Here is an 18,694-nt window from a genome sequence, read left to right as displayed (position 1 = left end):
AGTTGCAGCCTGACTGTTTACTTGTTCACTCACTCATTGTCTGTCTTGTTTTGCTTTCAATGGATTGCCTTCTTCCAAGTGGTCTCCCACTTAATCCCAGAGTGACAAATCAGTGGTAAAGGTAATTCCCCCATTTCAGAATGTTGCTTTGTCTTTACAATATTAACCTGCAATGGAGCACCCAGTGACATTTACCATAAGTGCCTCATGCTGCAGCATCTCCATTCCAACCTTCCAGACTGTTCTTTCATGGTGTCTTGGCACTTGGTTGCACAGAACTGACTTCCTCCCCCTAGAGTAAAGGGACTCGAGATTCAGAAGGTTTCAATGCCTTCAGGGAGGTCATATCCTTTAGTTTCAGAGCCCCATCTCTGCGTCTAAAAACCTGTCTTATTCTCGGTCCCCTGTTCTCTCCCACCGGCCAACTTTAGTTCACTCAAATTCATTTCTATATTTGAGGAGTATCTGATACAAATCACAATGATTCCATAAGTATTTATGCAGTATCTATTGCATGCCAAGGACTGGCTGCTTAAGCCTAGATTGGTAACCAAAATGCAGAGTTCCTGCTCTAATGGTGTATAGACTTGAAATCAAATTGCATTCTAGACAATTAGATTACAGACAAATTACAGTAGTTTCTCTCTTCTCTATGGAGGAGATATAACAAGGCCCCCAGTAAATGCCTGAAATCACAGATAATACTAATCACTATGTTGTTTTTCCATTTGTGTGTTCACCCACTTAAAGAAATAATAAGTATACTGTGGCTTATCTTTGGCATAACAAATGTCAACATTATTACTAACACTTTGAAGCCATTATTATGTAAAAGGAAGAATTACTTAAATATGAGCACTGTGTTGCCATGACAGATGGTCTGATAGCTGAGATGGTTGCTGAGTTGCTAATGGGAGGGCCCTGTATACACTGGCAAAGGGATCATTCCCATCCTGGGTGGAGCAGGGTAGCACAGGGTCTCTTGCTGCTCAGAAGGGTGTACAACTTAAGACTTGCATTATCTGTCTCTGGGATATTTGTTCACTGGGCTCTAGTGCCAGCTCTCACCTTCTTTTTTATTTTGAGATAGGGCCTCACTAAGTTGCCCAGGCTGGCCTTGAATTCACAGCCCTCCTCTGTTAATCTGCCAGGCATTAGATTTACAGGTCTATACCATCTCAAATTTTCTATGTAAGACTTTTAAATGGTGGTTGACCAAAGAGAACTGAACACTTAGGTGGAAGGTGAGGCATCTGATCTGTACTTCCCTCTGCACCAGGCTGACTTGCCTGGTGCTTTCCTCTGGAAACTCCTTCCTACACAGCAATGGAATGATATGTCGGCAGCTGCCTCGGTGTCCGTAATCCAATCAAGTTGAACCTAAAATGAGCTATTCTTGGCTTTTATCACCAGTTTTTAGTGTTAGTTGGGCAGATGAGAAAGTAAAAGAGGGAGAAGTAGGTAATAGTTGCCCTTCCTACTTATGTATGGGACGCAAATCACTTCAAGTCCTTTTTTTCTCACTTTAAAAGTTATTTTAATTGTAAAGTAATATAGACGTATGTATGTATGTATGTATGTATGTATGTATGTATGTATGTTTGTATGTATGTATGTATGTATGTATATAATCCTGCAGAATGAAAGGAATGAAACTTTGCTCATTTTCTAGGCATGGCTTCCCTGTGAAGCCCAGGCTGGCCTCAAACATGAGGGTTTTTTTTTTTTTTTTTTTTGCCTGTGTCTCCTGAGCTTCAGGATTAAGATGTGTAACTGCACCTAGCCAGAAATTAAACTTTCTATCCTAGTTCCGTTTATGGTAACTTTGACACCTCTCCCTTGGTGAGTTGGTTGGTTTCCATTTCCCTGGGGGGTTGCCTTCATCTTAGAGAATTAAGTGTTTGAAGTAGAATTCCGAGTCTGGGGCTCCCAGAATCACCCAGATTGCCTTTTAGAACAATGAGTCAGTCTCTCCTGCCAATCACAGTATTTGAGAGCAACATTTGTTAGATCAATTCTTGGTGTAAGGACAACAAAGAATTTTAGTAGTGACATGTAGAATTGTAATAGCCCTTTAAGTTGTCAACAATGTGGCCAGTCCTGAAAAACATTTTAAAAAGTTTATTCTTGAGCCTGGGGTGATAGTTCAGTAGTGAGAGCATTTGTTACTCTTGGTGAGGACTCTGCTTCAGTTCCTAGGACACAAGGCAGCTCACACTCACCTGTCACTCCAGTCCAGGGAACCTGATGTCCTCTTCTGACCTCCATGGACACCAGGCACACACATGGTACACATATTTACATGCAGACAAAACACTCATACACATGAAGTGATATCCAGAAATAAAAAATTTAAATGTGTATACTTTAACCAAGAGGCCTTTGTTACTGATACTATCATAAATGATCTTAAAATGGGAATAATCTTAAAAAGGAAGTTTTGTGCATGAAGATGTTTATAGAAACATTAGCAATACTATAGAAAAAGGTTCCTGTCTCAAAAAATAAAAAAATAAAAATAAAAAAGGAAAGAAAGAAATAATGTGTACCATAGAGGAATGTTTAAGTTGGCTATGGTAAAATGTATCAATGATTTAAGCATATGTTAAGATATATAGCTATAATTACTTTATAACAGTATAAAAAAATAAATGAGATTTTGAAGATGTGCTGTAATTAGAGATTTGTAACAAAGTTTGGGCAGTTGCTTTAGACAGCACTCAGTGTGTCTTTCTAATGTATTTCAGAGGTGAAGAGTGAGCTTCCGGTGCTCTTTTAGCCAGTGACTTTTTCTGATGCACTTGTGAACAGAGCTGATGTTAATGTCCTCAGGATGCAGTGAACTCTTCTTGGCATATCAAGGATCTTACTAGACTGCTTAGGGTTTTTCTGCGTTCTGGCCAAAAGATGGCCTTGGTGGGCCGTGTTTAGTAAGAGGTGGTGATGAGCGTGGCTGATGGTCATGGCAAGTCAGGATGGAGGGAAAGCCACTGGCTTCAGAGGTCTGAAGCTTCCCATTACCTTAGAGGGTGCTTATTCAGTGTCTAGGAGAAACCTAATAAGGCGTTATCTAAAGTTCTTTTTATTATTTATTTATGTGTATTTATTTATGTAAGTACACAAATGTCATAGTGCACACACATATGGAGGTCGGAGGACAACTTCCCGGAGTCCATTCTCTTCCTCCTACCACGTGGCTTCCATGTTTCAAACTCGGGTCATCAGGTTTGGCAGCAAGTGGCCTTGAGCCATCTTACCAGCCCCTGTATTTTATATTTTGGCTTGACATGCTAGAAGGACATCTGGAAATCATTTTAGGTGTGATATTGAAGCCCTCCCAAGATACCCGTGGTGCTATTGTTGGGACTGATGATTATTTTTTTGTTGTTGTTTTTAAAGTGGTGTGCTAGGCAAAGAAGAGCTGTAGATCAGCAGAGGCAAACTTCTAAGACGGCAGGAGAGATATACAGTCACCTACTGCTAACTAGAGGAGATGCAGTCATAGAGGTTAGTTCTTCCTTCTTTCCTCCAATCATCATCATCATCTTTTAGTGACCCGAGAAGCTATTGTCTATGCTAAGCTGAAAGAAAAAGTCAGAGTTGGAGCTGTAATAATTGGTTTAGGAAGGTAAATATCTCATTAACATCATGGGCAGAGCCCAGAGCCATGAGTGCTCCAGCAATTCTCCAGGAGTGCTCCGGCAGTGCTCCTCAAGAGCTATGGTAAAAATTCTCAGTGGTGGTCACTGTGGGATAAAGAAGTCCCTAAGGCACTGGGGTCTTGTCTTCTGGAAGGACACATGTTTGTAGGTGACAGCACACACTAAATGTAGCTGGAAGTTCTGTGTGTTAGGTTTGGAAGTTTGAAAATACAGAAACTCTTCCTTGAGTCTCCTGGTGTGGAGATTCCCCTGCAGAGCTGAGTGAGGTGAAGGACAGCTCTGGGAAGCTGAAGGCTTTTCTTGGAAATTACATACTTTGCTAACAAGAGGAGAAATTTATCCTGTGTACATGTGAGTTTTGCATATTCTTAGTTTCTTGATATTGTACTGGGCATATTGATAATATTAAAATGAGCTATTCTGACAATCACTGCACTGTGTGATTTTAAGAAAAAAATCAAATTTGGCCTGATAAAATCTGAGTAAATTACTGTCTGTGAAATAGTAAATGCAGGGTGTTCGTGTTTTCCCCCCTGTTGTTTGACATGCGTAGTCTGTAGCTTGTATGCCTCCATGCTTTTCATAATGAATCCTGTTAGATTGTTTTTTTCTCATAAAATGACCTCCTGTTCTGTGATGTAAACTGAAAAACCTGCAGGGGTAGAAGTGTGTGCTAACCCTGCGTGGCAGAAGACCAGTTTCAATCACACAGGGCCTCAGTGCACATCTGGATTCCTTAAGAAATAAATGTGATCTCCTATTCCTGGATCCATTGTTTTTAAATACAGATTCTTTTCTGCACTTGTAAGTCCCCAGATTTGGGATTTTCTGATTTACTAGTATGGCATTTACTAATGCAGGTTTGGCTTATTAACTGGTACTGAAGCAGGCACCTACCAGATGTTTGGCTAAAAGCCACAGAGTCCTCTTTAGTCCTACACTCTGTCTAAAGCAGAGGCCTGTACCCTCCTTGTGAGTCCCCATCCCCCTTGCTCTGGCTAAGGGCACAAGTCCTGGGCTAAGCTGACTCTGCTCCTCATTGTCTTTATATTGTACCTTGACTGAGCTAACTCCCTTCATCTGGGACTTTGTTGTTTTCTGCAGAAAGAAAAGAGTCGAACCACTTGCCGATTCTTAAAACTTCTAAGTGCAGACATCATTCCCAGTCATGGGTTATTGTCCCAAGTAAATCTTCTGTTCTCTTGTGAGTTCACAGAGCTGTATGACTTGACTTGAAGAGCATATTTTGAGCAATCGTATAGTCATTTTCAAAATCATTCCTCAAATGTGTTTGACAAGTCCTATTTCCAGGGATCATTTTATAGCTCTAGTGTTTGGTAGAATAGAGTTTAAGAATTTACTCAAGTATGCATGTGCATGTGTGCATGTATTTTAGTCACTTTCTATTAACCAAGGCAACTTAGAAAGTTTAATTTTCTTTTATGGTTTAATTTGGTATACAGTTCCAAAGAGTCAGGGCCCATGGTAGTCACAGAGGGGAGCATAGCTGCAGGCATGCAAGCGTGGTGAAGCATAGCGCTGAGGTAGAGCTGTCCTGATCTACAAGCACAAGGCAGAGAGAAGAGGCGGCTGGGAACCGTGCCAGCTTTTGAAACCCAGCAATCCCTCCCACCAGTGACATACCTCTTCTGGCAAGGCCACACATCCTACTCTTTCCCAAATAGTTATACCAACTCAGGACCGAGCATTTAAATATATGAGCCTATTGGGGCCATTCTCACTCAAACCACTATAGCTTGTGTGCAAGTATGTTTGTGTGTGTATGTGGGGGGAGTGTGCACGTTTGTGCACATGCATATGGAGCCAGAGTACAGGCCAGTGTTATCCTTAAAAATGTCATCTACCACCTTTGAGACAGAGTCTCTCATTGGTTGGAAACTTACTAATTAGGCTAGACTGAGTCCCAGGAGAGCCTAACCCAACTGGGAAAAAAAATAACAACAACAAAAAAACATTTTGAAGAACAGAAATAATTAAACTGGGGATTGAAGTTAGTATCGGAGAAATTAGTTGCCATGAATTCTAGAGTCCAGCATAGTTTCCATGGAGTCACGAAGGGAGGAGACTTCATGCCACAAGTGGACTCACCACAGCAAAGGACATGGACAGCATCAGGGAAGAAATTGATGTCAATAGTAATTTTCCCAGATTTTGCTGAGATTCAGCAAGCCTTTGCCAGGGGTTAATTTTGGATGCTGAGCTTTTCTGGAAATTTCTGAACTCAAACATCACAGAATAACAGGGAGCCCTAACTGTGCCCATAGTGATAAATGCCAGAGAAGCTTGCTGGCCTGGTCCTGCAAGAGAAAGTAAAGGCAGTGAGCAGGGTACCATAAGTTCAGGGTAGTCAGCTAGCCCAGCTTCTCTGCCATTGAGTTTGCACTGGCATCTCCAGCTCATGTTCACTAGCAGCGTCCCTCTGAGGCCCATGATGCTTTGGGTCAAAGGTCTAAGTTTGTTTTGAGCTTCCTGTGCCTGGAGCTCCTGTGCCTTCCCTGGTGTCCCTTTAGAGTCACCTTCCCAACTGTATGTTACCAGCCTATTGCACCTCAGGATTCTCTGCATATTGTGAGTGCTGCGTCTCAGGGATGGACTATCTTGTGTCTTGCGTGTTACAGAATGGAGGACTGCTCCAAACCCAAGCACCCCAGGAGTGCTGTCACTCACCTTGAAAATTTAAGGCAGGTCACCTATTCCCTCTGGGTGGAAAGAGTGATGGTAGGTTAGGGTTAGCTGAAATGAAAAAGACAGTGTTTCTGAACATTTTTACTCATGAGTATTTAAACCCATAGGCAAAGTTCTAGTTTAATTTAATTATTAAAATAGAGTTTCAGAACTTGTATTAAAAAGGTACAATAACAAGTTATTCAAGCTAATTGGAATCGCCCATATTTGCTTTGACTTTATTAAATATAAATGTTCTGTCTCAAGTTTTACCATGTGTGACAGGAAACTTTGTTTTTTTTCCCCCCATAAAAATCCATTTCCAGGGATTTGGGGATGTGTATCATCTGGTAGTTAATTTCATTTTCTTACTCAAGGATAAAAGACAAAATGGAATGTTATCATCTTGTAGGGAACTGGCATGCCTCCACAGTGGTTAATGACAGGTGGAGACAAAAGAGTGCTTATGGTCAGAAAACTAATAGAAGTAAGCAAAGCAGCTGAAGTAATTTGCGTGGAAGTCAGTTTTATCACTGGAGTGATTGGGCAGGCTCATTGGGCAGCCAGCTGCTGTTAATTATAATTAGCCACACAAGGAAAGAAATGCTGTGTTTTTCTTGAGAGCCCCCTCTCGATATGAGCAGAAATGAAGGTTGAAACGCTGAAGTATAATTAGTTTACATTGGAATTATATCCCGGCTCCTAAATATATGAGCCAATTTATTGTCACGATTCACTGGAGTCTTATTCTTATGAAAAGAGGTTCTTTAAAAACAGATTAGGTCCTGGGGAGACAGCTCAGTTAGTAATGTGCTTGTCGTGTGAGAATGAGAACCTGAGTTGGGTCCAGCAGCCAGGTAAGAAAGCCTGGCCGGGCACAGCTGTAACCCTGGCACTAGGGAACCACTCTTAGCTACAGGAGTCCTAGTTTTGTACTTGAAACCAATCTGATGACAACGTTTTTAACTGCTGGTAAGGTTTGTGGCATCATCTTGGATGCGTAGGTATGACATTATTCTTACACTGTCCTCAGGCTGATGGCCAGAGCATAAACTAATCGTCCTCTCCCCTCCTAGCTAACACTTGATTGTGGTGATTGGCTGCATGACTTCAGTTAGAGCTTGTCTCTCGACGGTAGTAACAGGTTGAGGCTCCAGCTCCCGTCCAGAAGACTGTTCTGTTGACTCCCCCTAGTGTCTCACACTTTTAGCCTTCAGTCCTCCCTGTTTAAAACCCTTCCATCTTCTCGAGTTACATACACCTTGCGCCTCTGGGTTCTTAACTTGCTCTGACAGTCAGGAAATGGTAAACCAAATTAAGTCAGGGCTGGGAAGAGGTCACCTGGAAAGAATTGGAATGGATCGGGAAGCCCTTGATACCTTCACCACACACAAGCTTCCTGGCAGGTGCCTCACTTGTACAAAGTGAGGGTGAGGCTGACATAGGCTGGACAGGTTAAGCTTGGCTATGTTTATACACTCACATGATGTCACATACTGGGTATAGACAGTTTATGTCATTTCTTCAACTCTAACATCCTATGATATCAATTCCTTCTACTTATTTTTTTCTTTTCCTACTAAGTGCATTTTACAGTGCCCTGTAGCTTTCCTGAAGGGGAATTGAGGTTGGCTAAGTGGATGACCGTGGACATGCATGAGAACAGAATGTGTAGTAGATGCGGGTATCTCAGTGTTCCATCCTGGGTTGCATCATGCCTGCAGTGGTGAGAATATGTGCCCCAGGGACCTGTTCACCCTGTAACACCGCCAGGTCCATATAAAAGAGCATCAATCAGTATAAATGTTTGTGAGCTACAGCCAAGCATCAGTTTTATTTTTATTTTTTATCTTACCATCAGGTTTAACTATTTTTCCCTTTTTTATTTAAATTAGAAACAAACTTGTGTTACATGTCAATCGCAGTTCCCTCTCCCTCCCCTCCTCCCCTGCCCCCCACGGGTCCCCTATCCCACCCCCTTTCTGCACCCCAGGGAGGGCGAGGCCTTTCATGGGAGATCTTCAAAGTTTGTTATGTCATTTGGAGCAGGGCCTAGGCCCTCCCCTGTGTGTCTAGGCTGAGAGAGTATCCCTCTATGCGGAGTGGGCTCCCAAAGTCCATTCGTGTACTAGGGATAAATACTGATCTACTACCAGAGGGCCCATAGATTGCCCAGACCTCTAAACTGACATCCCCCTTCAGGGGGTCTGGAACAGTCCTATGCTGGTTTCCCAGCTATCAGGGGTCCATGTGCTCCCCTTTGTTCAGGTCAGTACAGCTAAGCATCTTTCTTCTGCTAAATGCCAACAGCTTCTGGAAAGAAATGCCGGGACCAGGAACCACTGTGCTTTTCTTCTGGGGATTTTGCAGTGGCTTGTCCCATTAGAAGTGGTTTAACTCTCCCACAGTGACTGTTTTCCTTGCCACTTGATGCTGCCAAGGAGCACTGGGCTCCTCTCAGAGTGTTAGGACAGCTAAAGGGAGATGTCAAGAGTGGGTGAAGACTGTGCACCTCTAGGAGCTGTTTCTGCTGTTATTTCCTGAATGTGTAATATTGTATATAATATAGGTGATGAGGTCTGTGTTTCTTAAAGAGTAGAGATCAACCAAGCAGGAGTGCTGAGAGCAAGTTAATAAATAGAGGGATCATGAAGAAGGCATATCTGAAAAACCCCCTACTGAACTGTGTAAATACTATAGCTTAAAATAAAATAAGCAATTGAGAACTATCCAAGAAATCATTGTTCTGAACTTTGGCAGTGTCTTCTGGCACCTTACTTATTTGGATATTTACAACAAGAAACGGGTTCTTTTAATGAACTGGATCATTTGCATACCTTTTCTATGTTTAAGCAACATCTGAGTTCTTTTAAAAATATGTATTTTTATTTTTTATCTATGTGTGTGTGCATGTGTGTGTGTGTCCATGTGAATGGATGCTCATATATGTGGATACCCATAGCAGCCAGAAGAGGTGGCCAAATCCCTTGAAATAGTAGTTACAAGAAGTTGTGAGCCATCAACATGGGTGCTGGGAACCAAACTCCGGTCCTCTGGAAGGAAGAGCAAGTGCTCTTAACTGCTGGTCCATCTCTCCAGTCCCTAGAATTCTTTCACCATCTCTTTCTACTCATAGTGAATGAAAACCATTTACTGTGTGTATATAGTTATCACTCAATGCAGTGTATTAAAGGCAGCCATTTTAGAATGCTAGAGGTTCCTAATCTAATTTCGACATTGGCTCCATTGCGTATAATTGTTTCTCAAGAATGATCAACATTCCCAGAATCTTAATATCTTAAGTAAATAGCATAGACATTGTTCTGCTCCCATCTCTCATCCCCTTGCATCTGCTGTCTGCTCCTGTAGCCCCTGCCCACAAAAAATAAAATCTAAGATAAAAAGGGGAAAAAAAGAGAAGAAAGGGAAAATCTCCTCATGGAAGCTGCAGTGTGACAGTGAATCACACAGCAAACCCCTTTATCCATGTATATTTACATGCCGGTGTTCATCTCGAAGAATCATTCATTGGTTTGGTTCCAGACCCCTGGTCTCTGCTACAATATCAACATTGGGCCCTCACTGGGACTCTTCCTGGACATCGTGTTGTTGACCTGCGTTGGGGAGATCCTGTAGTCTTGGGTCCACAGGACTGTTCTCCTACTTGTGCTCCAACAGATCACAGATGGGGTGGACGTTGGGGTGGGCCAACACTTAACTGTGGTTCGAGGCCTAGGAGTTGCAGAGTTGGTCAGCCCACTGACCCTCCCCTGTTTTCACCATCACGGTGAGCTCTCCAGCATTGCCCTGGCTACTTCACCCCTTCCAGTGTTGAGCATGGGGCAGAGCCAGCTCTCCCGCTCTCACATCCTTGGGGTTGGCTCACCCACACCTACACCTTCAGGGCCTGCTCCACTGTGTTACCCAGTCAAGGTGTAGGGGCCACTCTCCCAAGTGCTGCAACTAATGAGGTGCAGGGACAGCTCTCCTGCTCTTATGACTCTTCTTAGGATGGGTGGAGTGAGGGTTGAAGGATGGGGAGGGGGATCTCTAGCCCCACTCAAGCCACCACATAACAGATAGGAACAGGTCTCCTGCTCTTATGACCTTAGGGTCGGCCCTCCCACATGAGGCAGGGGAAGGGGGGTGCTATCACACCTCTCTCCCACCCATGCTGTCACATGACAGATGAGTAATGTGGACAGCTCTCTCATCTGCCTCAGGTGTTGATGGGCAGAGGTAGGGGAGGAAGGTGGGGGTGCTCTCCCCTGTCCATGTCAAAGGCTACTTTTTGAGTTCATAGAGAATATGGGCGATAGGAGGTGCCATTGTTTGCAGATTGATCTAAAATAATAAAGCAGCTTCATTTTGTTTATTTCCATCTCGCCTTATGTTTCCATCTGTAAACTTATTGACAGGCACTGGTAGGCGGGATGTCCGGACATTGGCCAAGCAGGAAATGGGTATGTTCAATGGAGGAATGGCCACATTGCCTGGCCCAGAGTAACAGAAAGAGAAGACAGCAAGGCTGTTCTTGCCCAGGGTGTTGTTGTTTGCTGGGTCCAGGATCCCCTCACTGTTCCTGAGCCAGTAACACATGTCTTCCCTTGGACGTCACAAACCAGGATGAACTTGAGCTTGCTTAGTTGTTTTGACTGAGAGAAGCTGAGGAGGCACCAGGGGCCATTTAGTGTTTACTCTTAGGGTACAGATGCAGTGGAGTGTGTAAACGTCAGGAATTGTAGTTAGAGGGGCAGAGTGATGGGGAATTTTAAACTGAGCTTTTCTTCATATTTCTACACGAATACCAATGTCTTTATAGTTTTGAGTACCACTATGTTAATTTTTATTAGGAACAGTGATCACTAAAAATAAAGTATTTTTAACAATTCAGTGTTCTCCCATTCCTGAGATGTACAGATGCCCATGGTTGCTTTTTTATTTTATGTGTATTGGTGTTTTGCCTGCATATATGTCTGTGTAAGGGTGTCAGATCCCCTGGAACTGGAGTTATAGACAGTTGTGAGCCACTGTGTGGGTGCTAGGAATTGAACTCAGGTCCTCTGGAAGAGCAGTGCCCCTAACCGCTGCACCATCTCTCCAGCCCAGATGCTATGGTTGCTTTTTTAACCAGCTAATGCCCTAAAGGTTAGACTAGTTTAGTTTGGTTCTTAATTTACATTTTTAACTTTGGCTTTAAGTCATTGTCATAGGAATTGCTTTAATTGTCACATGTATTTCATTAATTTATTTGTCACATGTATTTGTCACAAAAACTAATTGTGTTCAGGAATAAACTGTTGGAAAACATAGCAGTGACCCTGAAGGTTAGGCTTATTTTCAGTAGGACAAACCCCTCCTTTGTTTTATTTGCAGACAGTTTATGTAAATTGTGATTATTATAACAAATAACATTAAGAAGTTACCATCTGTTACAAAAAAACCTCTTAACCTTCATAATAAAATTGCTGCTTTGTTGTTCTGAACACAGTAGCTTTGTCCCAGATTGTGAACTAATGTGAGATTTCCCATTCCACACTCTTAACTGCATTAAAGATAGATCTAGATGCTCAGGAATCTAGTCTGAACACCCTGTGGCACATTTTAAATTATGTGTATCGTTGATTTGATGTAAATGACCTTGTGAGTGCTTCTAGAGTAAATAGTCTCCATTATTTATCATCAGATTCAACCATCAGACAATTCTAAATACACTGGCCAGGCTCTCTCGGCGTCTCTGAGGAGTTGGCTGTTTGACTGCCAAGTTACAATCCATGAAATGGCTCACAGCTTCAGGGCACACTGCACCAAAGGCCACAAATGACCATCACTGATCACGTGACCATCAGTGATCGTCTCTGACTGGGGCTAAAAGGAGGCTAAAGGGAAGCAAAGCTTGAGTCATCTCTAATAATTAAGACAGCCTTGAATGCTTTCTGTTTGATATCGATTTCCACTAAGTATTTGCTTCAAAGTATAATATCCTGCCTTGACTTTTAATAGAAGTTTTTTGTTTGACAACTTCATACATGTAGGCAATGTATGTCGGTCATATCTACCCGTAACATCTGTATTTAACTTCCATTTTTTTCCCTTCCAGTGTTATAGTGTATAACCCACGTGGTACTTTTTGTTTGTTTTGTTTTTGTTTTTTTTCTTAGCTTTGGAGCCTGTCCTGGAACTGACTCTGTAGACCAGGCTGGTCTTGAACTCACAGAGATCTGCCTGTCTCTGCCTCCCAACTGTTGGGATTAAAGGCATGCACCACCACTGTCTGGCTCCAATGTGGTACTTGTACTGAGCACAATTGCACATAAGTCCATAAAACGTCCACTGCCCCTGTTAATTTCCAGGGAGACTAACCTTATGTGAAGTATTAGCCTGTCACCCAGCACAGTTGAAACACCAAATTTATAGTATTCTTAGCATACTCTCAGAGTTTCTCTACATTTGAAGCAGTCTCAACTCAGATTTCCTTATAGGCTGTGTTTTCCTGGATTTAACAATTTGAGGCTTTGCTTCGCACTTTCCTAACATTTTAATACCTTCTTCTAACTTTAAACAATAGAGCACCATGGAGGCGGGGTGGAGTTGGCCTGTGACAAGTGGAAGTTGAGTAAATTGGAGGTCCTGAGCTTGGATATAATGCCATCACACCAGTCACTTTAACTTGAAGCTCTAGCCTTGAATGGTGGCACCACTGAGGCTATTTTGGCAATGCTATAGGTTCCTTACAAATTAGGACCCACCCTTCCTAGCCTTACCCCAAGTGATGTCATTTTGATATAGTCACCAATTTCCTCAGAAAGATGGCTTTTCTTTTCTAATTTATTTAGTTTTTGAGATAGGGTCTTCTTGCATAACACAGACTAGTCCATTTATCATAAAAGAAAAGCATCATATGCTAGAGCTAGATGGTGAGATGAATTCTGAGTTTATTAGAAAAGAGAGGCTACCCAATACATTCTCCAGAGAACAAGATTATGCTAATGTCCTAATATATATAAGATTAAGCGTATTCTCATCTCTTTTTAGATTCTTTATTGAAACTTTTATTTTGATAGAGATAAAGCTTCAAACTCTCCAAAGGTGTCATGCCTTTCTGAACATACTTTCTGTGTATGTTATGAGTCATGGAGTTAATTCCATTTTACTTGCTAATAAAACCCAGTACCTAGAAGGCACATCGGAAGTCAGCTGTGGATTATTTTTGCAAAGTAATTGGTGCTTGTCATTTGCTAAAATTAATTAGCCAAGGAAGTTAGTTTACAGGCACTTTTGTATTTTCTTTATTTCTGTTGGGCCAGTGAGATGAGTCAGTGGCTAAAGGTGCTTTTAAAAGCTTGAGTTCAGTTCTTAGACTCCACATGGCAGAAGGAGAAGAACGACTCCCTGGGATTGAAGACCCTATGCTAAGCTGTCATTGTTTGCTGTCACCCATAAAGGAACCATTGCCTTTCCCTTCCATCTTCCTAAGGGCGCGCACACACACACACGAATGCATATACATAGAAAGAAAAACATTTAGAAGATAAATAAAATCGTTTTCATTTACTTAGAACTTTTTAAAAAATAGGGACACCTAATTTTATTTGAAAACAAACCACACATAACCCCAGCACAGTGATAGTAACTTTAGTACCCCACTCTAACCTCTACATAGGTCAACTGGAAAAAAATCTAAGCAGAGAACGTCTGGAGTTAAATCACATCATAAACCAAATGAACCAAATACCATAAAAGAACGTTCTACCCCAAACTAAGGAATACTGTCTAAATATGAACCATAGGGCTACTACATTGTGAAACTCATAAAATTTCTACTCCAAATTGTCTCATTGAAATGAAAATCAGATGCAGTATTCTGGGATCTTTTATATTTTTGTAGGTTTTTTCCTTCTATTTTTCTTTTAATGAAAAATAGATTTTTTTTCGTATAATATATTCTGATTATGGTTTTACCTCCCTTAGCTCCTTTGAGGTCCTCCCTACCCCCTCTTCCATCTGAATCTACACCCTTTCTGTCTCTTTTTAGAAAACAAACAGGCATCTAAATAATAATGATAAAATAAGATAAAATAAAACAAACCAGAACAGGACCAACCAACCAAACAAGAGAAAGAGCTGAAGATAAAGCACAAGAAACACATTGGTGCAGTAACTCAATTGTTCACATACACAGGGATCCCATAAAAGCCAAACCAGAAGCCAGAATGTATATGCAAAGGACCTATAAGGTTAAAAAAAAAATGGCCTGACAAAACATTTTGAGACAAAGAACCTCCAAAGATGCCATTGAGTTCCTCTCGTGTTGGCCATCCACTGCTGGGCATGGGGTCTACCCTGAGAACAGTTTATATACCTAGTGAGACTCTGTTGTGGAAAACTAGTTTTTCATTTGTGAGTGGTTGTCAATTGGCTATAGCTTCTGGGGACTTGTGTTCACTTCTTCCAGTGCTGGGATCTCATTTGGTGCAGACTCCTGCAGACCCTGTGCATGCTGCCACAGTCTCTGTGAATTCAGTTGTGCTTTGGTCCTGATGTGTTTAAAGGCCTTGTTTTATTGGTGTTTTGTATCCCCTCTGGCTCTTACCTTCTTTCCACTTCCTGTTCTGCAGGCTTCCTTGAGCCCTGAGGGGAGGGAAGTTGATGGAGGCATCCCAGTTAGGACTGAGTGCCCCAAGATCTCTACCTCTTTGCATTTATCTGGCTGTAGGTCTCTATATTTGTTCCCTTCTACTGCAGGAGGAAATTTCACTGATAATGGCTGTGGAAAGGAACTGATCTATGTCTAGCACAATGTTGTTAGGATGCATTTTATTGCTACAATCCTTTAGCAGAACAGTAGTATTTGGTTCCCCCCCTAGGTCTTTGGCCTATCTGGTCTGATGTCCTTGGCTATCCAGGCAGTGTTAGGGATAGGTTCCTTTTCATGGGATTGATCACATATTGGTTGGTTATTCCCACAAGCTTTGCATCACTATTGCACTAGCACACCTTGCAGGCAGGTCATCATAGTATATTGAAGGGTTTGGTAGCTGGGTTGGTGTTTACCTTTCTCTGATGACAGCCTATAGAGTACCTTTCAGGACCATGAACACTAGCGAGTAGGATTGAAGGCTTTAGGTGGGCACCGGCTTGATTTCTCCATGTTCAGTGAGTTCCATAGGTGTTATCTTCAGCAATAGTGCCTCACTGTCAGTTTTTGGAGAGCAGTCAATACCTCTGGCAGCACCATGGGTTGTTTGGGGGTTCCCAATGGGGCTCCTTTGGCCACCAACTCAATTAGATGTAACCGATTTCTGGTACTGGAAACTTTATTTGGTGATGAGAGATTTCCAGTTGGAGTGCCATGTTTCCATTATTAGGCTATTTCTTTTAGATAGCCTTCCTGCATATATAAATTTTAAAGAGCTTGTACTGCACTAGATTTCCATATGACTCCCCAAATGGCTCTTAGTTTTATCTGTCCATTCTGTATTCCCTCCCTCAACCTCTCTCCCCCACTCCATTTGATCCTTCCATTCCAGTTGCCCCCACCCTCACCCATCCATAACTGTGTAGTCTATTTCTCCATCTAAGGGAGATCCATCTTCTTCCTGACCCCAGTCCCTTACTCTATACCCAGCCCATGGTTACATGGATTGTAGCTTGCATATTGGAGACTTACCAGCTAAAATCCAAATATTAGCAAATATATACCATATTTGCCTCCCACAGACCTAGGCCTCTGACTAGATGTTACTTTGTATGATCTGGGTTACCTCACTCATGATAGTTTGTCCTAGTTTCATCCATTTACCTGTAAATTTCATGATTTTATTTTTTAAACAGCTGAGTAATACTCCCTTGTATAAAGAAACAACATTTTCTTTATTCATTGATTGACATCAAGGCTGTTTCCAATTCTGGCTATTATGAATAGAGCAACAATAAATAGGATTGATGAAGTGTCTTTGTAGTAGGTGAAATGGCCTTTAGGCATATGTCCAAGAGTGGTAATGCTGGATCTTGAGATGGATTTATACCCAGCTTCCTGAGGAACCACCACACTGATTTCCATAGTGTGTATCCAGCAATGGATGGGTGTTGCCCTTACTGCACGTTCACCAGCATGAGCTGTCATTTGTTTTATGGGTCTGACTGGTGTAAGATGAAATCTCAAAGTCATTTTGATTTGTATTCCCTGATGACTAAGGATGTTGAACATTTAAGTGTTTCTTAGCCATTTGAGATTCCTCTGTTGAGAATTCTCTAGTTAGCCTGGCAGTGATAGAAGGCAGAGGCAGGTGGATCTCTGTGAGTTTGAGGATATCCTGGTCTACAAAGTGAGTTCCAGGACAGCTGGGGCTACACAAAGTTTTTTTGTCTCAGAAAAACCAACAAATAAAAAAAAATTCTCTGTTTCAAGCTGTTCCCCAGTTTTTAATTGGGTTATGTGTTTTCTTGTATCTTATATTATATTATATTATATATATGTATGTGCCTGCACACACACACATACGTACACAGTCCTCTACCATATGTGGAGTTGGTAACAATCTTTTCCCTTTCTATAGCCTGCTGCTTTGTTCAAATGATGGTATCCTTTGCCATACAGAAGCTTTTCAGTTTCATGAGTTCCCATTTTATTAATCACTGTTTTTAGTGTTGGCACTAAAGTGTTCTGATGTTCTGTGCATGTGTTTGTCTTATTGGATGATAAATAAGTACTATTTGGCCAATGAGGCAGCAAGTTAGGAGGGAATAGGAGTCAAGGAAGGATTCTGGGAAATGTAGTAAAGAAGTGGTGATCTAGGCAGGAAGTGATATAGCAGGGAGACGCATATATAAGCAAGGGCAAGAAGGAAGTCATCCCTTTTCACTCTTCCTCCTGCTCTCTGCTCAGAGTCATCCACCATGTGAACCCAGGAAGACAGGTCACTGGCATCTAATAAGATAAGTCTTATATAGATTATATAAGATTATAATATATAGATTTATGATAATTAAGACTGAGCTAGCAGATAAGAAATTCTAGTCTTTGGCCAAACAGCATTTGTACCTAATATAAGTCTCTCTGTGTTACTTGGGACCTTAACATGGTGGCAGGCAGAACTCGGGTGGCCTGGCAGAAAGTGTCCATGTAGCAGCAGGGTTCGGGCTGCCTGGAGTAAAAAGACTTACCGTTACAGTGTTCTGTTCAGAAAGTTGTCTCCTGTGCCAGTGTGTTCAAGACTGTTCCTTGTCTTCTATCAGATTCGGTGTGTCTGGCCTTATATTGAGGTCCTTGATCCAGTTGAAGTTGGACTTTGTACCGAGTGATAAGTATGAATCTATTTGCATTCTTCTACATGCAGCCATCCAATTTGACCAGAACCATTTGTTGAAGATACTGTCTTTTCCCCCTCAGTATGTACTTCTGGCTTCTTTATCAAAAATCAGGTGTCCATAGGTGTGTGCCCTTATTTCTGGGTCTTCAGTTGAATTCCACTAATCAACTTAATCTGTTTTTTTTTTGTTGTTGTTGTTGTTGTTGTTTTTTGTGTGTATGTGTGTGTGTGTGTGTGTGTGCCAATACCAGGCCATTTTTATTACTATAGTTCTGTAATACAATTTGAAATAGGGAATGGTGAAGCCTCTGGCAGTTCTTTTATTATTCAGGATTGTTTTAGCTATCTTGGGGATTTTGTGTTTCCACATGAAGCTGAAATGATCCTTTCAAGTTCTGTGAATAATAGTGTTGGGATTTTGATTGGGATTGCATTGAATCTATGGATTGCTTTTGGTAGAATGCTGTTTTTACTGTATTAATCCTACTGGCCCAGGAAGATCTATCTTCTGATATCTTCTTCTATTTCTTTCTTTACTGCCTTCATCTTTTTTTTTTTTTTTTATTAATCAAGCCTTTCACTTTCTTGCTTAGAGTTGCCACAAAAATTTCATTATTTTTGAGACTATTGTGAGGGTTCTTTCTCAGTCTGTTTGTCATTTGTATACAGGAGAGCTACTGAGTTTTGTGTATTGATTTTGTATACTGTTATTTTGCTGAAAGTGTTTGTCAGCTGTAGGGAGCGTCCCGGTGGAATTTTTAGGGTCACTTATTTATATTGTCATATCATCTGCAAATAAAGATACTTTGACTTCTTCCCTTCCTATGTATATCCCCCTGATCTCTTTCAGTCTTTTTATTGTTCTAGCTAATACTTGAAGTACTGTACTGAATAGATATGGAGAGAGCAGATGGCCTTGTTTTATTCCTGATTAGTGGAAATGCTTTGAATTCCTCTCCATTTACATCGTTGTTGGCAGTAGGTGTGCTCGAATAGCTTCTATTATTTTGAAGTATGTCCCTTGTATCTCTTATC

The 18,694-nt window shown here is 41.5% G+C and overlaps 1 protein-coding gene across 8 annotated transcripts in view; it reads left to right on the top strand.

The window, feature by feature from the left end:
* Nucleotides 1-18,694, top strand: part of Akap7 (A-kinase anchoring protein 7) — a 120,349-nt gene that overhangs the window by 53,419 nt on the left and 48,236 nt on the right. For 6 of the 8 annotated variants that reach the window (XR_003482818.2, XM_027402902.2, XM_027402901.2 and 3 more), the window contains exon 7: nt 3,400-3,507. The exons of the other annotated variants lie outside the window; for them this stretch is intronic. Coding sequence is in view for 5 of the 6 variants with exons in the window: in XM_027402902.2 (XP_027258703.1) it covers nt 3,400-3,507 (108 nt within the window). In the remaining variant the exon portion in view is untranslated. The remainder of the gene's footprint in view (nt 1-3,399; nt 3,508-18,694) is intronic. 8 annotated transcript variants of the gene reach the window in all.

This window comes from Cricetulus griseus, chromosome 2, assembly GCF_003668045.3.
Source record: "Cricetulus griseus strain 17A/GY chromosome 2, alternate assembly CriGri-PICRH-1.0, whole genome shotgun sequence".
NCBI lineage: Eukaryota > Metazoa > Chordata > Mammalia > Rodentia > Cricetidae > Cricetulus > Cricetulus griseus.
This window is presented reverse-complemented; position numbering and strand designations above follow the sequence as displayed.